The 26312-nt window shown below is 42.1% G+C and overlaps 1 protein-coding gene across 2 annotated transcripts in view; it reads left to right on the top strand.

Annotated features, from left to right (window-relative positions):
• APP (amyloid beta precursor protein) overlaps positions 1–26312 on the top strand; it is a 317332-nt gene that overhangs the window by 206560 nt on the left and 84460 nt on the right. For both annotated transcript variants that reach the window (XM_030204274.1, XM_030204273.1), the window contains exon 6: positions 21575–21780. In XM_030204274.1, the coding sequence (XP_030060134.1) occupies positions 21575–21780 (206 nt within the window). The remainder of the gene's footprint in view (positions 1–21574; positions 21781–26312) is intronic.

The following is a 26312-nucleotide window of genomic DNA, read 5'->3' as shown; positions in this document are numbered from 1 at the left end:
AATGAGCTGCGCAACGCGACCTTCATTTCAGTGCCAACTGCCAAGTCTACCTCTGCAAGCCCGAAAGGTAGGTGGGCTGGAGCCTGGAGATCAGCTGAGCGGGTGCTGTCTGCTGTGGTACGCTACGCGATGACTCACACAGTAGAAAACGTGAAAAAAGGCTGCTGCAGTGTGTGCGCTTGGCGGGGCGGGCCTGGGCCCACCCAGGCCCACCCGTAGCTACGCCCCTGCAGCCAGCAGTGCTTGCTGTTTTGCCATGCCCAGATTCTGGTACCTTATGCAACTGTGTAGTTCACCTAGTGGTAGGGCCAGCCCAGCATTCAAATGACGCTTAAACAGCTGGAACTGCAATGAAACCTAAGAGTGCTGGAACTGCAGTGCACATTGACATTGAGGAAAAGCTTCTCTGCCTGAACATGGCTACTCTTGGAACTCTCTTGCTTTCCTCTGAGTATCACAGATTGGTTTTCCTTTATATTTCTCACTTAGTGTTTAATATTTTGTAGTGCTTCAGACAGCGAGGCCAGTGTACTAAAGTGTGCAAATTCTTTTCTTAAATAAAGTGCCAATTAGTGTGTGCAATCTATGTTGATGAGATAAGGAGATGCAAATTTGTGTAAGCAGCTCATTACCTATCAGTCAATATGAAAATAACATTAGGATGCACAAAAATGAGCACCTTCCCCTTAATGAAGAAAGCTTAATAACATCTCAGGGAGCTGTAGTTAGGTTTTTGTAATAATGTCTATATAACATGCTAACTTTTATGAGTATAATATAATGCAGATCTTATTTGCATGCCAATAACATGGAATTTTAATGTGCTTTAGTGGGTTGGCCTCAGAGTCTGTTCTGGTAGATGCTTACTGGAACAGAAGAGAAAACCTAAGTTTAGCAGTGTTTGGGGGACGCCCCTCCTCTGACAGCAGAGCAGTAATATGAAGGTCGGCTTTTCTCTGAACCAACTTACCACATCTGGCGTACAGCTGAAGAACAGTCTATGATGTAAAAATGAAATTCAAAAAAACAAAAAGGCACATGAGAACATAAAGGCAATCTTTCCAAATGGGTTAATTTTGAACATAGTTATGAATGAACCTCACTCTGTACCAGGGGATGATAGAGATTTTACTCTCTCAGATTCAGTGCTAATGCTCATCTCAGTACAGTGCAACCCTGTTATAACGCAATGTTTGGGATCCATAAAATCTCATCATGTTAAATGCGGGGTCACATTATATTGGGGTCAATTGAAAATGAAAACAAATGAAGCAAAAAATTGACACAAACCTAGGCATACACAATGTATATATACAACGTTATTAAAACATTTTTTGTACAGTACTAGTACGGGACCTTATCTAGTGTAGTCTGTTCTCTTAAAACAAACAATTTGCTTCTTGCAAAATCAAGACTGTTTTGTAGCTGTAACATTTTGGTGCTGTCCATATCCTGAGTTTCTAACCATCTCAAACTTGCCTCAAGATGTTGTATAGCCTCTGAAACTTTAGGTGGAGGAGCAGGAGGAATATTGTCATCTTCCTCATCAGCAGTATTGTCTTCAGATGACGTGACTTTTCTCTGCATGTTTTCCACAGTTTCTTCATCAGTCACATGCTCGCAAGTGGGGCACTCATTATCATTCGAAACCCAGTTCAGATCTCATTATGCACATGTTGGAATTTTTTTAATGCCTCTTCAGCTAACTGCACGTCCTCTGGAGAAAAATCAATAAAAATTTCCTCTTGGTCATCATCATCTTCATCAATTGACAATGAAGTGAATATGGATCCTAACCCTTTTAACCAGCATCGCTTAATTCAAGTTGCTGAGATAACATTCCAAGCGTTTCCACCGAGTTGTCAAACGTCCTTCAGGTTCAGGAGCAAAGCCATTTGGATAAAGAGTCCACACGTGGTAGATTCACGAACGGCACCTGGAGCTGAAAAATGCGCTCATAAAGAGTCTACCCGGATCAAGAAAGCCGCATGGATAACGAGCTGAAAAAAGCTGCATTTATAAAGAGTCCACCGGGAGCAGGAAATGCTGCTAGATAATGAACGCACAGACAGAGCCAACCCTGGCATAGCTAAACATTGGCAGGAGAGGGTTTCAAACGTGGAAGGGGGTGGGCTCCATCCCAGCATAGCAGGACATTAGCTGGAATGGGTTTCAAGCAGGAAAAGGGATGGACTTCACCCCAGCGTAGCTAGACATTGACAGGAGAGGAAATGTCATGTTTAAAAAAAGGGGTGGAGCCAATTCATGATCACATTATAAGCGGGTTCGCATTATAGTGAGGTACATTATAATTGGAACCCAGTGTACCTGCATTGTTCCAAAGAGAGCCTCCTTCTGGACTTCATAACATATAATACACACAGACAACATGCTGAGATGTGCTTGGAAGTTCTTTTTAATTAGGCCGTTGATGTTCAATAAAATTGAGGCAGCCTCTGTACCTCTCTGCCACATTTTCATGTTTTTTGTGCATTTCTTGGTGCTCGAGGATCTTCTCTTTCTCCAGACATAGTATAAAGTAGCCATTTGACACTATTACTAGTGCTGCTCTTGTGCTTTTCTCCTTTACCACAATATTTGAGTTTTTTGCATTGAACATTTTGTCTGTGGGAGCAGAAATGTAACAGGTAAACAGAACTTCTTCATTCACCACAATTTTATCAGGTCCATGATCCCAGTGTTTTCCTGGCACAACAGTGTTACAGGCTATGTTTTTGTTCCTTTCAGTTTACACATTCTCTGATATCAGCACATCACACCCAGCGATGAGATGTGTGACCATTTCTAGTTCTTACCCTAATTACAGTCTGTACATTCACTGTTCATATTTAGCTGTTAATAGCATTTTGTTTAGCTGCATAAAATAGGTATATTTTAGGGGATCCCCCTATGTACCAGCCTGTCCCCACCACACTTTCTCCATTCTCACCAACATGTCCTCACTAGTCTGTTTCCCATAGCTCATTGTGAACTCTCTCCCTCCCCCCCCCCCCCCCCCAAGATCTTCACCACTCTTGGCCTTCATCCTTGCTCCTTCTGCCCTCCTTCCCCCTGCTGCTATGATTGCTGGGTAGGATAGCTAGCCATGCAGGGCTGGGAGGAGGAGAGCCATTGGTAAAGCACATAAAAAAAAAACAGAGCAGTAGATGAGGCAGGATAAGGGGTGGGCAGGATGGGATGAGACCTTAATCATGGGATGGATAATTCTGAACATCAATTTTCATGGGTAAAATGCTTTTTGCTCAAGTTAACATTTTGAGAAATTCCCACACTCGGTGCAGGCTGGGCCTTGTTCTGTAACGGGCACATTTTATTCCACAGGCTTATTTAGGTTAATGGGAGAAAAATATCTTCTCTGAGGACAAGCAGGCTGCTTGTTCTCATGATTGGGTCGACGTCCGCGGCAGCCCAGGAAACCGGCAAAATTTTGCAAGCAAAATAAAAATCCTTCGAGAACGCTGTGGCATACAGGCAGAGGGCACCACTCTTGCGCGAACGGCTTCCCGCCCATGGCACGAGCGTGTCATCCTCAGTTTCGTTTCATCCGCGTCTGAGGTGATACGGTTTTCAGCTGTGTTCTTTTTGGCCCAGGAGACCTTTTGCGCGTTACCGCTTCCTTGTTGTTGTTGTTCTCTTTTTTTGTTTTCGGCAAAATTAAAAAAAAAAAGTTTATTTTCCCTTTGTTTCCTTAGTTTTTCTCACTAAGTTTTAAGTTTCCTTCCTTTTTCGCCGTGGTCGGCTTTTGTTTTTCCTTTCTTGTGCCTTTTTTATTGGCATCATCGAGTCTTTTAATTTCGCAGCCACCGTTTTTCCTTCCATGTCATCGAAGACACCTAGCGGCTTCAAGCGTTGTACTTGGTACAACAGGACCATCTCAGCTACTGACCCCCACTCGTGGTGTCTCCAGTGCCTTGGGCCCGATCATCTTCCAGCTGCTTGTAAGCTATGTCCTTTAATGAAAAAATGGACCCAAGTGTCTCGGGAGGCTCAACGGGGAAAACTTTTTGCTGATCGGTCCGGTCCTTCGACGTCGGCATCGGCATCTGTACCGAGGTCGGCGGCGTCGATGTCGAGGGAAGCGTTCTCGAAGGAATTTTTATTTTGCTTGCAAACTTTTGCCGGTTTCCTGGGCCACCGCGGAGGTCAACCCAATCGTGAGAACAATCAGCCTGCAGTCCTCGAAGAATACCTGCTACAGGTATGTATCTTCACTGTGCCTGGGGGTTCATCTTTAAATCTTGGCATGTTGTTTACCTTTAAAATCTTCCCCACACAGAAAGCAGGCACTGATGCTGTAACTACTTTATCCAAATCCAGATATACCTTTGAGTCAAATTGGTGACCACACAATGAGGAACCTCTCCCACCCCCTCGTGGATAGTAGTAGCTGCTTTATACCTGTGGATATAATCAAAGCAAATCTAAACTTGCTGTGATTATTGATGCAAGCCCTGTAGATGAAACCTATCGCTAGTATTTGCAGCTATGAGGGAAGTTTCATTATTGCCTTCAAATGCTGTTTTATAATTTTGCAGAAAACATACACGCTTTGGTGTAGTTAAATAACATTTAAAAACTGTGGTGCCACTTTCAAAGTAGAAGGACACCTCAAAATGCCTAAAAATCATCCATCTGTTAAAATGTCCAAAACCCAACTTTGGAAAGTCAGAAATTGGATGTTTCATACTGCAGTTCATCCAAATAGCAAGGGGGCATGTTATGGGCGTGTTTTGGGTGGGACTAGGGAGGGCCCAAAAGTAGGACATCCAACAGCGATTTTTGAATGGGAAGAAACTCCATGTGTAAAAAGGATGTTTTTATCTAGACTTGTTTCAGTCACGTCCAAGTTACAAAAAAATTGCTCTAATTGAGCAGCTGACCACTGGAGAGGTTAAGATATAACCCCTTCTTAATCCCCTAGGAAAACTAGGCTCTGTGTCAGTTGCAGGCATTATAGACATTCTGTACAAAATCACAAACAGCTCAAAGGAGTAGCCTAGTGGTTAGTGCAGTGGACTGTAACAAAAGGGGTACAGGTTCAAATCCCATTGTATCTGTATTAATTTAATTTTCTGGGGTTTCTCCACAAACAGAAAAATACTTACTGTATGTAAAAGTATTAGCCACCTGCAAGCCTGAATGCTGTTGAAGTGGTGTGCAGCAGGCATTTTTTTTGCTGCAGTAGGATTTGAGCTTGTGTCCCTTGGTTTACAGTTCACTGCACTAATCACTAGGTTACTTCCGAGTCTGTCCTCTGTCATCTTTATCCTGTGCCCTCTCATTCCAGCTTCCTTTCAATTAAGAGACATTTCCTGTGCATTTATGCCACAGAGGCATTTAAATGTCTTTATCATATCTCCCCTCTCCCGCCTTTCTTCCACATATTGAGATCTTTAACTTAACAACCCCTCGAGATTTTGTTGAGCTTCCCCTCAGTGCAGCAATCGATGCCTCCAGGCATGCTGTCAAAGGTGTTCACCAGGCAAAACATTTGCCCCCCCCCCCCCCCCGATCCTTTAAAAATGTATCCCCCTTCCCAGTCAGGTCCCACCCCCATCTCTCAATCATTTTTTAAAATTTATTTTACAGATACCTAATACTCCATGCCCCCTTCCACCCAAATCCTTTTAAAGATATACTACTGCATCCAGGTTTCCTCTTACCTTCATCCCCTGGCATGTACCATGGTAATTTTTGTGCAGTAATATACATGTAATGAGATTCTATCGGGTTTAAGCACAAAATAAAAAATACAAAAAAATAAATATTTTTCTAAGGGGTTTTTTCCAGTCGATGGTGACTTTTTGTGCGTGCAACAAAATTCTTGGATAATAAGTTGCCACATTAGTTGAGACTTTTCCCCCTTTTTCTAAATATAGACACCATTATACTGCCTGTTTGGTTCTTTGAGATATCACAATTAGAGAGCAGTAATTGTTGATCTGTGCATGATCTTTTGATCCAGTAATATAGGACACCAACATGTTGTTTTACATTAGCTAAGTAAATAGGGGCCTATGTTTGCAATTTTGGAACATTACATATATATGTGTGTATGTTTCTGGTCATAAAGAGGGCCCTGAGGGTGCACGGTAGAAGCCCTATTTTTTAATCTCACTTGGATGCCCAGATTCTGTTACCTGAAGTTTGGACATCCACAGATAACACCAGATAAAAGCCAGGGGCGAAACACAGCGCTTGTTGGATAGCACAGCCCCCTTGCCATTTATTCTTAGAGATACTAAAGAGCACAGTTAAAGATAAGTTCCCATTTGTAAAGTTTAAATTTCTATGAGATAGTGCTGTTATTACAGTTTGATAAAAGGCCGATGTCAACTGAGCACATAAAGCTTAGAGCAATGAAAGTTCGGAGCTCGGACCTGCTGCTGAGGTCTTTAAGTGAGTAATGGATTAAGAACTTAATTGGATCCTGAGTGGATGTGGACACCTTTGATTTATGTGAGAAGACTACTTGGGATAAATATTATAGCCTGATATTTGTGGTATTGCATCACAGATAACACCAGCCATAGAGCTGGTGTAAATGGAGCCACCATATTTACATGCAGTGCCACTTTCAGATACCCTTACAGTATAGTCCTTAGTCGCCTTGGTGCCATTTACATGTTTAAGTGCACACTTACCCATGAAAGGGCTGATATTCTGTACATTCACACAGGTAAATGCCAGCGCCCAGTTTTAAAAATTGCCCTTCACGTGTAAAGTGCAGTACCCACCCCATCTACATTTGTCAGTGCATTAACTGTTAGCGTGAGCTTGCACACACTAATTGAGGCATTAACTTCTTAAGGTTCCCTAAATGGAAAAGGTGACTAAAGTCTCCAGAAAAAAATGAATTATGTTAGAGCAAACAATTTGTAATACAACAGTGCAACCCCCATCCTTTTATTGAAAAAAAAAATAAAAAAGTTACAGAAGTTCAAACATGTAACTTTTGCAGGCTGCTTATGGACCCATGACTTGAAAAATCAACCATTCTCAACATTTCCTAGAGACAGTCACGAATGGGAAGTTTAAATTTTGAGTGACTTCAATCCTTGGCTGGCCTTTTGACTGAGAGTGAGAACCTTCAGTCTGCTGTTGGACCGTATTAGGGAGATGATTATGTCTCAGTGGTGTAGGAAGGGGGGGGGGGGGGCGGGAGGAGCGGTCCGCCCCGGGTGCACGCGCTCGGGGGGGTGCCGGCCCCGCTGGTTCCCTGCTCCCCTCTGCCCCGGAACAGGTTACTTCCTGTTCCGGGGCAGAGAGAGAGCAGGGAACCAGCGGGGCTGACGCAGCTCCGAGCGACGTGCACTCGGGGCAGATCGGCCCTCACGCAGGTAAGAATGCACTCCGGGGGGGGGGTTCGCTCCGGAGGGGGGGTGCGCCGCGGAGGGGGGGTGCACGCCGTGCTGCACACGGGGGGGGGGGGGTGCGCAGCGGCGACCCGCCCCGGGTGTCAGTAGCCCTCGCTACGGCACTGTTATGTCTTGATCCCAGCCAGAGTTCTGTTTAATAAAATTAAACAGACAAAAACCTCATGATGTCAAGCTACTGTTGACAATATTTGAGAGAGGTTTTCCCTTTAGGGTTCATGTGGAGCTGACATGTGTCTGGTACAAAAGGCGTTGTGCACATTTAATCAGGAAGTCATGGAATGTTTTCAGGAGGTGAACGCCCATGGTTCATATGCTGCAGAAAACATAGATATGCATCAATTTCAAAGGCAAACTTACTTAGCTTTTAAAAATGAACATTAGCCAGTAAATTGTTTGAGTTGGGTACCTTCCAAAAGTTTGATAAAATATGTGTTTTGTTTATTTTATTGTCATGAAGGGCAATAAAACCAGGATGGTAGCAATATATTCAAGTGCTTGAAATACTCTGACAAGATGCCACTTGTGCCCCTGCCCTGCTCTACCACCAGATGGCCAGAGCACTCATAAGGGCAGGCAAACGGACTGACACAGCAATTCTATTTTATCATATCTCAAAATATACATCCAAACAACTGTCATTTGAATTAGCAAATGGATTTCATAGAAAAAGGAAATATTATATAAAAAAGAAAGCAATCAGACAAAAAGAGTAAACACTCATTAAAAGAATGGCAGAGATTCAAGAAAAGAAAAGAGGAGTATTGAATTAAGGAAGAATTTACCCTTTTAGGAAAAATTACTTGTCTCTTGTTTTAACCATAATAAACTCTACAAATTTCAAGGAGGACACCCACCCTCCATCCAACATTGATACCCCAGTCCCCTAACTAGTGTTTCAAGAAAAATTTAAAATTGGACGGTTCAAAAAACACATATATTTGAGGATCACAAGATTCTATACATTTACAAGGAAACCAAATAAACAGATGCAAACCCACAGACCTCACCTCCTGGACTTCATGAAGAAGTGTCTTTCTCCTATCTTGTATTGTCTTACATAATTCAGGAAAAATCCAAAGTTTCTGTCCCAAGAAAAAAGTAGACCAATTTCAACAGCACAGGTTTAAATATTCTCTCTTTATCTTGCTCAAATACAAACACTACCAATAAGTTAGCCCTTCTGAACTTTTTCTCCAATGATGTCTCCATGACTGCAGATGGACAAAAAAGTGAGGACAGCTCAAAAAGGATATCAGGAAGTCTTTAATATAAACAACTTAAAAGCGACCCGACACGTCCGTGTTTCAGCACCAAGGCCTGCATCTGGGTTGCAAAACACCATAGCGGCAGGATTTGTCTATGATGTCAATAATATAAATGATGTATAGATGAATATTGACGTCATAGAGAAATCCTGCCGCTACGACGTTTTGCAGCCCAGAGTTTTTTCATTCTACGGAAGCCACACAGCTATTCCTCTCTTGGTTAAGCCACCAACCACAACATAAGAGATCCAGTTGACCCCTGATGCAGGCCTTTGTGCCGAAACACAGCCATGTTGGGTCGCTTTTAAACTGTTTATATTAAAAACTTCCTGATATCCTCTTTGAGCTGTCCTCACTTTTTTGTCCATTGCTTTTGTTGCATGTGAGGGGTCTCCTCCTCCTTTTTGTTTTCCATGAGTGCAGAAACATCCAAGCTGGTTTCTAAGTTATTTAAATCTTCCTCCTGAGTCATATCATGATCTCAGTGGCAGAATATAACACTTGTCCATGAGAGGAAAAAACCTCCTGAGGAATCTTTTCAAGGTACCTCTGGGAGACTCCAGGGGCATGTTGGGAAAATTCACAAACCACAGATTTAAAGAACTCAACGTATTCACCAAAACTTCTGTCCCCCAATGGGAATTAAGTCTAACATGCACAATTGGTCTAGCCAAGATCTGCTGGTGTACGTGCTGCTCCACACTCATCATCCTATGCAGCAGTGAACCCAACTTCTCGTACTGGCCCAAACTCAGGCCCACCTTGGCCACAAGAGCACTAGTGTCCCTTGAGCTTCTAGTAGCAAATTTCTCCACTTGATCTAGGGTGAACCAGATAGTCCATTGTGGCCACATGTGGCCTAAGCAACTGAGCAGACACAGCTCCCACAATCTCAAAAAAACATTACAAGACCAGAGTTGCTCATCCCTGAGCCAGAGCCATTGTCCTAACCATATCATGGTCTGCCCAAAACCACTGCTCTGTTATTCACTGTTGCTTTCGCAGTATTTCCTTCAACACCAATGCTCCAGGCAGAAGAGCTTGAAGCTCCTCTAATCTCCTCTCCAAGCAGCTCCTCACAACTCAGCTCATCGGCAATTGGTGGAATAGCAACACCTATTTTCAGTGTTAGAAGAAGCTAATATAGGAATGGGATTCCTGCAGTGAATAAAGTCTTTGTACAGAGCCACCTGAGTGGCTGTAATGGCTAATGAGCACAAGTCAAAGTGGTTTTCATTATTTAGGGGGTCCATTATCTTTTTTGCTCTTCTCATTGCTAGAAGGGTTCAAATGAACCTAGACATAGTGCCTGTGAGAGTGGAGACAAAGATTTCCTTATACCCAGATGTTACCCTGCTGTATAGCAGCAAGAGAAGTCAGGTCCTCCATTGTTGATTGAGTTGGAAATCTTTGGGAGAGTATTGGCTTTTAAAGTTAGTCTAAGACTGACGTATTAGGGACGGGGATATAGAAAATAAGCCTGCTGGATCAGGTCCTCTTTAATGGTTCAGCACAGAAAAGAGGATATATGGGGGGTGTGGATCTCAGTGGATGTCAAGCAGGTATACGATCTGAACTCTAAAACAATGTTGGGGAAGATGAGAGAGGTTGGTGCTTTTTGACCCTGACATGAATGCAGAAAATTGCAGTGGTCAAGATGATGATATACCGTATTCCCTGACTGATGTATCTGTTCTCAGTGCTACCTATAGCACTACCTTCAATTTATTTCTGAAGGCTAAATAGGCTGATTATATAGTTTGTGTGGAGAAAGAGCAAGAGTGTGTTGGGAAAGGCATGCATTTCCAGTAAATGAGGGAGGCATGGAATACCTGCATTTGAGCTAAACTACATGGTAGCCATACTGCAGGCCATAAGAGGACATTATGAGGGGCCCAAGCTGATACAGTAGGTGGGGCAAGAGAAAGAGCACCTGAAAGGATGGTTTGTCTTTGGGTTAGTGGGAGATGTGCAGAGGCTATGAAGTGGGGGAGTGAGAGGGCAGATATGTGAACATATGATCCTTTGCTTCTAATTGTAGGCAAATGCAGTACCAGCTGGTGCTATTGATGTACTTGACCCCTTGCAGACTCATGAAAATGGTGGGGGATGGGTGATATTGAAGAGAATGCAAGGTGGAGGGTGCTTTAGATCATCGATGGTGGGAGTGTAGCGTTGTTGAGCCTTTCTAGAGAGGGTGAAAAAGAAAGTATACTTGAGATCATGTGAAGACATTTGTAAATTCAAGCGGCTGCTAAAAATGCATCTGTCAAAGCCTTTTTCTCTACGTAAAAACTTATTGGATTGACTATTACAGGATTTTCTTTTCTTTTTTTTCCACTATCCTCCCGCTTTGCATTTTGTTTGTTTGCTGTATGCTAAGACCAGGTTAACGGTCTCACTTTAGCTTAATATACCTAGCGACTGTTATACGTTCAAGACTATGTACATGGAGGCTGCTAATATACTTGTCGATTGTTATGTGTTCAAGACTATGTATGTGGATATTGTAACCCACATTGGATAAAGATGGGATATAAATATAGTAAATAAATAAAAAATATATGGAGATGTGGAAAATTGGGATAGGCAAGCAATGTTGCTGGGGTGGGGAAGGGGTGTGGAGGGATGGAGGGAAGTTAAGGAATTAGTTTCACAACTGATATTGGCAGCCAAGCCTCTGAAGCTTCCCTCACAAAGGGGGTGAATCTCTCTGAGAGTTTTGCTAGATGCTGGATTAACTTTTGATAACCGTATTTCTCAGTTGGTCTCTTCTTCGTATTACTATCTATGCCAATTATGCAGGATTCGTACTTATTTTACAGTCTGGTTTTGCTCAGTTGCTTTATGCTTATGTAATTTCACGCATTGATTAGTGCAGTGCATTGTTTGTGCGGTTACCTGATAAGAGGTTAAAAAGACTCCAGAGTGTTCAAAATGCAGCTGTTCGACTTTTTGAAGAATTTAGGTTTATGAGATCATATCTCAACCTATTCTTTGCACTGGCTTCCAATTAAAACATATTGCATTTTCAAAACACTGGTGTTGGCAATTAAGGTGTTTCATGGCATGGCACCAAGATATATTTCCAATAAGGTACCAATTTATACTCCTAAGAGATAATTGTGTTCTCAGAGTGAGAGGCGATTTCTTTTACCTCCTGTCAGGTCCTTTCAGTTAGATTGTGCTCACTCTCGAGCTTATTCTAATTTTAAGACCTGTTTGTGGAGCAGGATTCCTCCCTCTGTGAGATCTGTTAATGGTCTTTTGGGATTTTGTAAGGCTGTTAAATCTTACTTGTTTTAATCTAGCAATTTGATGAGTTGAAATGGAAATTAACAAGCTGGAACCATGTTTAATTTTATTTTATTTTGTTATATGCTTGTGAGGGACACAGTGCAGACATCCCTAGATATACTCCTTCACTGAGTTTATAGTTCAGCCACCTTACGGCAGGAGGTGCTAAACTTGCCGTGTCAGAGGCTGAACTGCAGAGCCAATGTTTCAGAGCCAATGTTACAGCCTCCACTTCCACTTCCCTTTGAACCAGATCTGATAACTCGGCAAAATGGCACTCTTTTACACCCAGACCTGCAGTCTCTATGACTCACGGCTTGGCTAATTAGGCCCAGTCAGACTTAATCTTCTCTCTGGACATTCTGACAGCTCTATTGGCATCTAGGAAAGAATCCACTTTAAAATCTTGTAGTGCGAAAAGGAAAATTTTTCCTACTGGTGTTCACGTCGCCATCTCAACTCAGAGACTGTGTTGATTTTCTATCTTTTACATTATCATCACCATCTTTCATGATCAGGATTGTCGTATACCTCAGTCAGATTACACCTAGCAGCGCTGGCTGTCTTCCATGATCCTATCTCCAAAAGAATTCTTAAAAGACTACTTCATACCCATCCTCCTATTTGGTCATCAATGCCCACTTGGGATCTCAACTTAGTAGTATTCAGTGCTCTCACTTACTCACCCTTTGAGCCGCTTGAAACAGCAGAGCTCAAATATCTCACCTGGAAGGTGCTGCATTTTAATTATTTTAACATCTGCACGTCGTATTGGTGAAATACAAGCTTTAGTCTACTATCCTCCCTACACACAGCTACTTCATAACAAAGTTCTACTTCGTACTCACCCAAAGTTTTTACCGAAGGTGGTTTCACCTTATCTAAACCAAGTCATCCTGCTTCCAGCATTTTATCCTCCTCCACATGCCAGTGATACTCAAAGGAGATTACATACTTTGGACGTCTGCGAGTGTTAACCATCTATTTAGACAGGACAGCTTCTGCAACCAGACCATCTCAAATATTTTTATCCATACGACCAATCATTCACCCTTTCTAACTGGGTGACGGCTTGTATTTCCTTTTGTTACCAGATTTCAGGGACATCTGATCCATCAACAATTCCTCATGTCTCAGCTCACAATCTTAGAGCTATGGCAGCTACAAGGGCTCATTTGCAAAGAACGTCTTTACAAGACATTTGCAGAGCCAACCACATGGAGAACAACCCACACTCATGCAAAGCATTACTGTATTGATTCAGCATCATACGCAAATTCAGCTTTTGGTCATACTGTCTTTTCCTCTGTAACCTGAGACGTCAACATACCACCTCCTCCTCACACAGGTACCAGACAAATAGACAATTATCATTACTTTTTTCTATGTTCTCTACACTTTCCCTTACTCTTTTACTGTTCTAATACAGTTGTTGTTGCTTAGTCTGTTACTTGTGTAGCTTCGGAATCGTCACTTGTGTGACTGCAAGACAACTCTGTCCAGAGATGAATAAAAATTGCTTACCTGTAATGGTAGTTCTCCTTGGACAGATGATCTTGCAGCCACACAGTCCCTCCCAACCCTGCCTTCATTGCTGCCAGCTTTTACATGAAACTGAAAAGGGGACGGTAAGTACAGTACATTATACAGTATGTGCTAAGGTGGGAAGCCACTTGTATGCACGTCATAATTTTATTATAGAAGCTTTAAAGTTTTGATACTGGTCCTGTGTGTAAGCTATCAGAACCTGGATAAAGTAGGCTAAGCTTTGATTTTAGCTTTATAAGGATCCTACTGACTACTGTTGGAAAACTCAGCTACAGGCCTGTGTGGAGTTTGTGTCTGAACCAAAAGAGACCTTATTCACCTTACTTTCCCTGTGAAGTAACAGGGTTCAGTATTTTTTTAATAAAAGGAGTTTGTTTTCATTATCCTCTTGTCTGGCTGTATTTTATAAAGGCCTCCTGCACCAACTCGGCACATGTAATCACAATGTTGTACTGTTTTATTACATTATGAATTTAATTCTGTAACTCGTTCTGAGCGCTGTTGGGAGGACAGGCTGAATAATGGAATAAATACATAAATAAATAACATGAGATAATGGTATATGACCAGATAATGTCAACATTGAGAAAGAATGGTATATTAAAAGCAGGAAGCCAGCAAAAGAATCAGTTGGACCGCTAGATGACCGAGGAGTAAAAGGGGTGATCAGGAAAGACAAAGCCGTAGCGGAGAGATTAAATGAATTGTTTGCTTCGGTCTTCACCGAGGAAGATTTGAGTGGGATACCGGTGCCGGAAATGGTATTCGAAGCTGACGAGTCGGAGAAACTTAATGAATTCTCTGTAAACCTGGAGGATGTAATGGGACAGTTCTACAAACTGAAGAGTAGCAAATCTCCTAGACCGGATGGTATTCATCCCAGAGTACTGATAGAACTGAAAAATGAGCTTGTGGAGCTATTGTTAGAAATATGTAATTTATCCTTAAAATCGAGCGTGGTACCGGAAGATTGGATGGTGGCCAATGCAACGCCAATTTTTTAAAAAGGTTCCAGAGGAGATCCGGGAAATTATAGTCCGGTGAGTCTGACGTCGGTGCCGGGCAAAATGGTAGAGACTATTATTAAGAACAAAATTACAGAGCATATTTATTTATTTATTTATTTATTTATTTATTTGTAGCATTTGTATCCCACATTTTCCCACCTATTTGCATGCTCAGTGTGGCTTACATTTGCCGTAATGGCGGTTGCCATTTCCGGTTAACAGGATTACAGATGGTATTGTGTTAAGGTGCATACATTCATGGTAACATACATGGAAACATAATATATATGGAACAGATCATGGTATATATATATATATATATATATATATATATATATATATATATATATATATATATCATGTGCGTACATACAGGGTAAAGAAGAATACATTATGGTATTGCAAGAAGGTTCCTGAGTAATAAATTGGGTTGTAACATACATTAGGTCCTCGGCTATAGAGAGACCCTGTTTGACATAAGGTTTAAAGTGGTAGTGCTTGATCATTAATAGCAAAGAGGTTAAGCAGTCAGGCGATAAAAGTTCGGTTTTGTATAGATCGTGTATAATATTATTGTTTAGTATTTAAGATGGATGTTGATGGTATGCCTTCTTGAAAAGATCTGTTTTCAGTAGCCTTCGGAAGATGATTAGATCTTGCATTGTTTTTATGGCCTTCGGTAGAGCATTCCATAGCTGCGTGCAGATGTATGAGAAACTGGTCAAAGCATGGATTAATGAGACAAAGTCAACATGGATTTAGTGAAGGGAAATCTTGCCTCACCAATCTACTACATTTCTTTGAAGGGGTGAACAAACATGTGGATAAAGGTGAGCCGGTTGATATTGTGTATCTGGATTTTCAGAAGGCATTTGACAAAGTACCTCATGAAAGACTCCAGAGGAAATTGGAGAGTCATGGGATAGGAGGTAGTGTTCTATTGTGGATTAAAAACTGGTTAAAAGAAAACAGAGAGTAGGGTTAAATGGTCAGTATTCTCAATGGAGAAGGGTAGTTCAGGGCTCTGTGCTGGGACCGCTGCTTTTTAACATATTTATAAATGACCTAGAGATGGGAGTAACTAGTGAGGTAATTAAATTTGCTGATGACACGAAGTCAAAGTCGTTAAATCGCGAGAGGATTGTGAAAAATTACAAGAGGACCTTATGAGACTGGGAGACTGGCCTGCTTATAATCAAACAAGAAAAACGCCCAAGTTCCGACCTAAATCGGGAGATGGACGTTTATCTCATAAAAAAGAATAACACGGTATAATCGAAAGCCGAACTTGGACGTTTTCAACTGCACTTCATCGCGGAAGGGTACAAAGTTGACGGGGGCGTGTCGGAGACATGGTGAAGGCGGGACTGGGGCATGGTTATCACCCGAACAGAGATGGGCGCCTTTCGCCGATAATGGAAAAAAAGTATGCGTTTGTAGCTAGAATTTAGGGCACTTTTCCTGGACCCTGTTTTTTCACGAATAAGGCCCCAAAAAGTGCCCTAAGTGACCAGATTACCACCAGAGGGAATCGGGGATGACCTCCCCTGACTCCCCCAGTGGTCACTAACCCCCTCCCACCACAAAAAATGATGTTTCACAACTTTTTATTTTCACCCTCAAATGTCATACCCACCTCCCTGGCAGCAGTATGCAGGTCCCTGGAGCAGTTGTTAGGGGGTGCAGTGGACTTCAGGCAGGTGGACCCAGGCCCATCCCCCCCTACCTTTTACAATTGTGCTGCTTAATGCTTAGTCGTCCAACCCCCCCAAACCCACTGTACCCACATGTAGGTGCCCCCCTTCACCCCTTAGGGCTATAGTAATGGTGACTTGTGGGCAGTGGGTTTTGAGGGGGATTTGGGGGGCTCAACACACAAGGGAAAGGTGCTATGCACCTGGGAGCTCTTTTACCTTTTTTTTTTTGTTTGTTTTTGTAAAAGTGCCCCCTAGGGTGCTCGGTTGGTGTCCTGGCATGTGAGGGGGACCAGTGCACTACGAATCCTGGCCCCTCCCACGAACAAATGCTTTGGATTTATTCGTTTTTGAGCTGGGCGCTTTCATTTTCCATTATCGCTGAAAAGCAAAAACGCCCAGCTCACAAATTGTTGAATAAAACATGGACGTCTATTTTTTTCGAAAATATGGTTTGGTCCGCCCCTTCACGGACCTGTTCTCGGAGATAAACGCCCATGGAGATAGACGTTTTTGTTCGATTATGCCCCTCCACGCATCTAAATGGCAGATGACATTTAATGTGAACAAGTGCAAAGTGATGCATGTGGGAAAGAGGAACCCGAATTATAGCTACGTCATGCAAGGTTCCACGTTAGGAGTCACGGACCATGAAAAGGGATCTAGGTGTCATCGTTGATGATACGTTGAAACCTTCTGCTCAGTTTGCTGCTGCGGCTAAGAAAGCAAATAGAATGTTAGGCATTATTAGAAAAGGAATGGAAAACAAAAATGAGGATGTTATAATGCCTATGTATCCCTCCATGGTGCGACCGCACCTCGAATATTGTGTTCAATTCTGGTCGCCGCATCTCAAAAAGATATAGTGGAATTAGAAAAGGTGTGGAGAAGGGCGACAAAAATGATAAAGAGGGTGGGACAACTTCCCTATGAGAAAAAGCTAAAGCGGCTAGGGCTCTTCATCTTGGAGAAAAGGCAGCTGAGGGGAGATATGATAGAGGTCTATAAAATAATGAGTGGAGTTGAATGGGTAGATGTGAAGCGTCTGTTCACGCTTTCCAAAAATACTAGGACTAGGGGGCATGCGATGAAGCTACAATGTAGTAAATTTAAAACGAATTGGAGACATTTTTCTTCACTCAACGTGTAATTAAACTCTGGAATTCATTGCCAGAGAATGTGGTAAAACCGGTTAGCTTAGCGGAGTTTAGAAAAGGTTTGGACGGCTTCCTAAAGGGAAAGTCCATAGACCGTTATTAAATGGACTTGGGGAAAATCCACTATTTCTGGGATAAGCAGTATAAAATGTTTTGTACATTTTTGGGATCTTGCCGGGTATTTGTGACCTGGATTGGCCACTGTTGGAAACAGGATGCTGGGCTCGATGGACCTTTGGTCTTTCCCAGTATGGGAATACTTATGTACTTATGTAAGAGGGCAAGCCATGGAAAAAGATTGTGGAGGAAGGGGGAGAAGTGTGAAGGTCTGAGAAGGGACCTCCCCAGACACATTAGTTCATTCTATTACAGTCTTTCTGCTTGGGGTTGTCTCACCGCCACGCATTTCAGTTTATTAATTATAGGGGTTTCGTGTATAGTACTTAAATATTCTAGTTATATAAGGCAATAGCAGAGGGGATAGAGGGCCCAGGTGAACAAGGAGTGTTAAAGAATTCTGATGAAGGCAGTGTGAGAAAGGGCAGGAAGTGAACTGATAGATGATATTTGAGAAAAAATGGGTAATGAATGAGGAGGATGAAAATGGAAGGGAAGCAGTCAAGGGAGGGGGTTGATTAGAGAGTTGGAAGGATCAACGGAAGGCGGGAAGAATGGATGAGTCTCATATGATTAACAGAGGGAGGTCTGGGGAAGAATGGTGTGGTCTGCTCAATGTGGATATGCCAAAATTTTCAGTAAGTTAAAAAAAAAAAACCCTTCAACACCAGATAGCACAGGCGTGGTCCAGCAGCAATCAGTGAGCTGCTTCTGGCATTGTTGGAGCTCAGTGCAGAAGAGGTCTGGGCTGTTATTGCCTTTTCACCTCCCAGTGTGTTCTGCCAAGGTCTGAAGAATCAGCTGGACATGTGAAGTGACACGTGAAACGCAGAATACTGAAGTACTCCTGCTGCCAGGAACCATCACCAGGGTTTTATGTGTCTGCGAATAGATTTTGATGTATAAAGTTTATATATTCCAGAGAAATATCTCTCCTGTCCTGAATATTCAGGGAAAGTATTAAAGTACAAAAGAACTGGGTTGAAAGGCTGTTTTACTAACCTCTGATTGGAATCTTTGGGAATTCTATGTCACAGTTCTACAAAATATATATCCATTCCTATATGCATGTTTTAGAAGCATAGATGCAAAGCTTATAATTATTGGGAATGTGCACAAGGAAACATTTTTTTACTTTGGCTTATTTTCAGTGATTTTTAGATATTTTTTCAGGTTGTCTGACCCATTTCTTGTTAATAAAAATGTTTTGCAAGCATTAAAACTTTGTAGCAGATGCATTTACTCAGTATTTTAGTATATACTAACAAACCAAATGCACCCTGACGAATGCAAATCTCCAAGATAAAGTAGAATTAGGAACAGCATGATGAAGAGGAGAGCACTGGGTGACCTGACATTTTCTGTTAATTGTAGTCATTAGCACCACAGAATGTTCTAGAATGCCATGATGTTCCATGCAAAAATCTCACTGCTGCTGTTATATACTGCCTGTATACTTTCCTATTTATTTGAACTTCTCAAAACCAAGGCCCTCATTTTACAAACCCTATTCACATTTGAGACGTGCATAAGCCAGCATTTAAAAGTCTATCTTGCAAAAACATCTAAGTCCCCATTTTATAAAGTCAGGATATGCACATCTCAAACCCTAGTGCTTGCAAATGGCAAGGGAGTGTGGTCTGGATGTGTTTTGGGCATGGCAAGGACATGGTATTTACTCCCTATTTCAGAAGGGGACTAAACATTGATGTCTTTAAAGATTGACATCGGGAATTACACCTGCTACCAAGCATGTTTAGAATTAGGTAAACAACTGCTCTCTTAATCCCCCAGTAGTTTTTGACACCCTAAAATGCCAAATGGCAAGGGAAACCAGTCTCTGTGACAGCGTCAGGATAATGGTTATGTTTCCAAAGTTGAAAAGTTAAAAGGTATGTGCCAACTCATAGCCATTTATGTGCTAGCTTTGAACCCATTGCTATTTTCTGTGTTAATTTTTCTAAAATTAATGTTTATGCTTTGCACAGCTGGCACATAAATGTCCATTTCTCCTGTGTTTTAGAACAGGTTTTACATCGGCAGGTTCTGTTCTAAAATAGTCAAGAAAGTTGAAACATACAGCCCTGCACATCACAATTCTGACTTCTACAGCCTGTCTAAAATGTAGCTGTCTTTGTCAGTATTTACATATTTTGGGGCCAGTATTCAAAACCATGTATATTTGTAGCAGCAGCTACTAAAGCTATAATAGCTCTATCTATGAATATTCAAAGTCAATGTACGCAAGAAGACCAGTTTTATATAGGACATGGGGAGATGAATGAAGATGTCCTTGTGGAGATATGGAAAATTCCCACTGTATTTTACAAAGGCTGTGTCAAATGCAGAGCCCCTTATAAAATACATGAAAAGGATGTTCTAGAAATTCGATCTCACATATCCAGCAGGAGTAGAGATTTGAAAAAGTGTGCAGCTTTATCCCAAATATGTGTGAGAACAGCTTATTAAAATCACAGCTCCCTGTATCCATTTGCTCCTCAATCCTCTTCCACCAGAAGCACAAGTCCTTCTGATACCCAAATCACTCCCCACCCCCACCCAGGAACCATAGTCCTTTCCCTGACTACACCCTGTAACATCTGACCAACCTCTAAACAACCCTCAACATTCAATTCCCCAAATCACCTCTCTAATATCTGATCTCCTCTCATGATACCCCCTGACATCCAGTCCCCCGCCCCGCCATTATAGACTCCCAAGATCCATACTCCCATTATAGACACTCCTGAAATCCATTTCCCCCTCCACCATGGACCCCAACCCTGCAGATCCCCTCACTCCTAAAACTCTCATCCCTGACTCTTACTGGGATCTTTAGTAGCCTAGTGGGAGCAGGAACAGTCCTCAGTCATTCCTGCTTTTGCAAGTCCTGGGATCAAAATAGTGTCCAAGATTACCACACGAGGTCACAGGTGCAATTTTGAACCCAGGATTTGCAGGATCAGGTGGGGATTGCTCCTGTTTCCACTAGAGTACCAAGGACCCCAGTTAGAGCTGGGGGAAATAACTTGATTGATATGCTCACTTAGTTTATATTTTCAATGTAATATTTTTGTCCTTTCAGTTTATAATTACTGTTGTTATCCATTTTGTACTTTATGGGATTCAGCAGGATTAGATTAGATCACATTAGAGGCTATGGATATCATGGAGTGGATGTAATAGGGATATGGATGTCGGGAATGCTGTAATGGGTGGGGGTTTGAATTTCAGGGGGTATCGGGAAAGGGGATTGAATAGCAGAGTGATCAGGTGGAGGGTTGGCTTCAGTCTTTATACCTGCCACTTCAAGCAGGCACGTATTTCTGTTTTGCGGCACATGTAAATGCTGACAGAATTTTTAATATTAAAATGTATTCGTTTTGTAAAATGGGGAATCCATGTCAATATTTTAGACAGCCCTAACCACTTACACTTCATTTCCTATCACACCCGGTCATAATCTAAAATTTCTATTTGAATATGTATGCAATCTGCACATTTAGAAGCTGCTATTATTTGGAATGCTTCCAAAATGAAGGCCATAGGTCCTTCTTACAGACTGCTGTAGTACCATCTGAATAGTACCAAGGCAGAGTAAGGAGGAAGCTTGAGTGTTTCACTCAACTAAATAGCTGGTGGTATTCAACTGTTACCCTTATAGTTAAGCAGTTTAATTCAGGCCAGCAAAAAAGCTGCCCTAAATTAAACCATCTGACTATAGGGACAGTAGCTTAATATCACTGCTATATGCATAACTCAGAGGTCATATGTATATTCATTGCCACTGAGTATACGTGATTGATTCAAAGATTACAGCTATTGTTAAAATAAATTTTAAAAATACTCTGACTTAAGGTTTAAATATTGACTCCTTAGAGTTAGTTTCCTCTGGCAAATTAGAGTTTATTTATTCTTTGGAAGTGTTTAATATCGTGATTTGTAATTTGCTTTTTAGTTGAACAAAGGGACTTGAGGAGACCTTTCCTAAGGCAGCTATTTAGGGGATGTATGAAATCCAATCATGGCAGTTTCCAGCTCAGTTGACCTTAACTGTGTGAGTTCACTGGACTCTGTTCCTTGTTTCAGCGATGATAAAGTGGTGGAGGAACATCCAGAGGAAGATGAAGAAGAGGAGGACACTGCCGCCGCTGCTGCTGAGGATGATGAGGAAGACGAGGGTGATGACATAGAGACAGATGTGGAAGAACAGTATGAGGAAGCCACTGAAAGCACTACCAGCATTGCCACTTCCACCACCACAACCACAGACTCTGTGGAAGAGGTTGTGAAAGGTAAACTCATTTTTGCTTGGTTTGGAATCTGGGTATCCACTCAGACTATGTGCACATGGGCCAAAGGGAAAAAATATTCCAAACGGCCAAATATTTTTTGTTGATGATAGTGTGTTTATGTGTGTTTACATGCATCTGTGCTTTCCTCCACTATATCTGAATTCTGAAGCTTAGCAGTTGGGCAAGGGTGTGCTTTACCTGTATGTACAGTTGTATATAAAGGAACTGTGCAGCATTAATACAAAAATTTCACCAGATTAAACATTTGAAGAACTTGTCATGGATTTTGGCAACAGAGGGGCATGTTTCATACTGCAGTGAAAACAGTGTTGTGAGATACATCCTAAGATTATTGAACAGCAGTGATCATCTCACAATTTCATTGAACCATGGGTAAGGAAACCAATTTCAACTGGGGTTCAAAATCTACTAAAGCTGAATGACAAGTACAGTGTGTGTGTGATGTTCCAGATGATTCTAGTTAAGACAAGGTATCTGTGCACTCAGTACAGCACTGCTTTCACATCTAGCTGGTCCTGAGTTAGGCAGCACACCTTGCAGTATCTTTAGCTCTTGATACGATTTTAAAATTGCACAGCCTCCAAAATGCATAACATGATTCAATGTTAAAATCCACTTTAACCTGATTGAGAAGATTGAGCCAGCACACTGACAGATACCAGGATACTGCCGTCTAGGGTCTAGCGTTCAGTTCCTGGGTCACTTCTGTTCCCCGGACTGGCTGAGGGTAAGGGTGCTGTGGAGCAGGGGCGTAGCCAGACACCCAATTTTGGGTGGGCCTGGGCTCAAGATGGGTGGGCAGAAGAACTCTGCCCTGTCCCACAAGTGATTTAATCTCTCTCTCTCGCCTGCATGCCATATGGTCTCTCAAAATCCCCCTTCCCCCCATACCTTTTAAATAGCAGATTTTCACTGGCAGCAAGCAGCAAATAATACATACTGCTCATGTTGGCTCCACAGCCTTCCCTCTGATGCAACTTCCTGTTTCCACGTAGGCATCAGAGGGAAGGCTGGTATGCAGGAAGGACAGGAATTTTCAGCTGGTGGGGCTTGGGAATCCCTGCCAGACACTTCATAGGTGTGCTGCTGCTGGGTGGGCCTGAGCCCAAAGTAGGTGAGCCTTGGCCCACCCAGGCCCACCCTTGGCTATGCCACTGCTGTGGAGGGAGGGAATCTACACCATTACTCAACTAGGAGCAGAGTTAGGGTCCAGGCTAGTCAGATTCTGGAGGGAGCTGTGGCTTGTGGCCCCTGGCTAAGGACTGTCACAGTGGATGAGTTAGCATAGGCGATGTAAAAATAATGGAAACCCCCTGGTCATTGCAAATGAAGGTTCTTGACTCTGTTGCCTCAGTGAAGGCTGGTTCATTTTAAATTATAAGTCCAGAAGGACGGAAGGAAACTGTTGGGCGTAAAACACAATATGGAGAATATGTAGGGTTTATGATTTGTTGAGATGTTTGTTTTGGAAGGGAGTTGTGATCTGCACAGACTTCCTTGTGCTTAGAGTAGTTGAATGACTGTGGAAACTATTTTGCAACCTCAGCTACCAGCAGGTGCAAGAAAAATTGTGATGACGGCCATTAAAACCTTTCTTGGGCTCTGAGCCTCGCAAAACTTGTAATACCTAAGACAGTGGTTCCCAAATCTGGATCTGGAGGCACCCCAGCCAGTCAGGTTTTCAGGATACCCACAATGAATATTCATGAGAGAAATTTGCATGCAGGTTTCTGACAAGAATATACCCACCTGGATTGGTAGGTGAAAGTTTTAAAAGGCCCTCCAATCACCCCTTGCTTCTCTTAGTCTTCTGCCTTTCTAGCAGATTCCTTTCCCCTGCAGGCTTCAACCAAACGACCAAGAAAGATGCAAATTTCAGCAGACAACAATCATCATGTGAGGGGCTGGTTATGCAAAGACAGTCCAAAGCAGTATGGCATGCAACAGTGTTTGTTGTAGATCTATAATGCTTGCATCAGAGGTATAATGAATTTTGAAAACCTAGCATATTCTTTGCTGTACTGAAAAAGAAAGTCTCACAGTAAAACAGTATTCAGAATGGTGTTGCTTTTAAAACAAGCTGAAAGGCAAAGCTTGTAGTAATTGAGGCAGGGCTCAAAGATTTTCATGGACAAAATGCAGTGTAATCTTCCTTCAAGCTATGATTAAACTGCCCAAAAGTAGAGCCACAATTAAACAGAGGCAAATACATTAGTGGCAGCCCTGCCTTAATTACTACAATCTTTGTCTTTTGGCTTGCTTTAGAAGCAGCACCTTTCCGAATACTGTTTTATTGTGAGACTTCCTTCTTCAGCACAGCAAAAAATGCACTAGGCTTTGAAAACCTATTGTACCCCTGATGCAGGCGGAGGCCGAAACGTAGGAACATTGGGTGATTATAGATTTACAATAAAGTCTGTTACATGTCATACTGCTCTGGACTGCATATCCAGGTCCTCACTGGCTGACCCTGCAGATTTTTGCTGGCAGTTCCTTGACTGGTGGCTGACTGACACTTTTCTGCTTTTTGAAAGACCTTCTACTGAAACCATGCCTTACTTGCTATACCTGACTCTGTAGTGCCCATGCCCTTACAACTATATCACTTCTGTTCTCCCTTTTGTTTTCCTCTTTGTGGTGCCCTCTACTGATTTGGTGAGCTAACTGCACCTTATCACTGGTTTGCTGGAAGGAGTCCCAGCTCTGTAACAGAGTGCAAACCCCTAAAACCTCTTCTTAAATTCACATCCAGGAAAATGTTCAAAGTGATTTATGAAGGCATGCAAGAACATAATATATACTATGCAGGGTAAAGTCAAAGGTCCGTCAAGCTCAGTGTGCTGTTTCTCAAAGGTGACTAATCTACATCACTAAAAAGTACAAAGCAGATTCCAAAGTATAGATCTATTTCCTATAGCTCTCTTCCAGGGTATAGTGGAATCATGCCGAAAGTCTACTTAGCTAGTAATTGTTTATAGATTTATCTCTAGGATGCCTTGATTATTATATTCGATGGCAAAAAATTATACAGCTTGATTGCTGAGTGAAAATGTTCTTCATTCAGTTTATTAGTTCTTTACCTGTGTGGTCTGGCTGTCTGAAAATTGCCCTTTCTCAGTGCAACTAAAAGCACATTAACATTTTGGGGGTAGTAATCAGCTCACAGTGGTCAGCAGATTATAAGCCACTGATGGCCATGAGCTGAATTAAGCCTAGATGTTCAGTGCCGGGCTGTGTCTCGTCTCCAGCATAGAATATCAGGGTAAGTGCAGTCATGTAAAAGTGAACTGGACACTGGCCAGTATTTAGACTGGTGCATGGTTAATTTATCCACTTACTTAGCCAGTTAGTGAACTTGATATCACTGCTAACTGGCTAGGTGGTGGCTCCACTTAGGTGCTGCCCCCAGACTGATTAACTGGACAGTGCCATGGTGGTAAGAGACGATATCCAGGATACCTGAATGTAACTCACCTTGAGCTCCTACTGAAAAAGGTGTGAGCAAAATCCAAATAAATGAATAATAATTAAAATATTCAACAGCTGCCTTTAGGACAGCCTTTTTGCTGCCCTAACTTTACCCGATGTACTTAACTGTGCTGAAAGCAGGTGCAAGTGTGACCATACATGCTTTGAACCAGTGACTACATTCAAAATTCATGCTTTCAGTTAGAAAATTGATTTAAAACCTGTAGGGAGAAAGTATGTGTGGATTTTGTTCCAATGCACACGTTTGAAAATTGTCTACATTACGTTCTGTCTCTTACTGATGGCCTGTCTCATTCTGTCTGTGTCTGCAGACTGCTTGCGGGCCTGCTTGCGTGTTGGTTTTGTCACATCTGTGTTTGAGAAAATTCAACTTTTAAACTAAATTTTTTGAATAGAAAATGAGAAAAGTAGTTCGCTCATTTTCTATTCAAAAAATGTAGTTTAGAAGTTGAAGTAGTTGTGTAAAAATAATGAGCCTAATATTTAGCAGGATTTATCTGGGCAAGAGCAGCTCTTTCCCTGTTAAGTACCGCTGACTGGGTCGTACCCAAATTTTCAGCGTCATTTACCCGGATAATATTACTGAAAATCTGGTCAGTCCACCTCAACACTATATGGACAGTTTAGGGACGAAGTTTGGGCAGAGCCAGGAGTAACCTGGTTAGCAGCAATATTCAGTCCATAACCGGGTTAACTGGCCAGATAAGGACAACAGAAAGTCTGTTTGAATATTGCTGGAACGCGGATGAGTGCGGAAGACTGAATTATACTGGTATATTCAGTGCCAGTGTCCAGGTATTAAAAAAAGTAGCCAGCATTTTTTTTTTTTAAAACACTTATTGCTGTAGGCTGAATATTAACTCCAGTATATTTATTTATTTAGGTTTTGCTCACAGCTTTTTTGGTAGTAGCTCAAGGTGAGTTACATTTGGGTACATTGGATATTTCTCTGTCCCAGGAGGGCTCACAATCTAAGTTTGTACCTGAGGCAATGGGGGGTTAAGTGACTTGCCCAAGATCAC

The sequence above is a fragment of the Microcaecilia unicolor genome, chromosome 5 (genome assembly GCF_901765095.1).
Source record: "Microcaecilia unicolor chromosome 5, aMicUni1.1, whole genome shotgun sequence".
In the NCBI taxonomy this organism is placed as follows: domain Eukaryota; kingdom Metazoa; phylum Chordata; class Amphibia; order Gymnophiona; family Siphonopidae; genus Microcaecilia; species Microcaecilia unicolor.
This window is presented reverse-complemented; position numbering and strand designations above follow the sequence as displayed.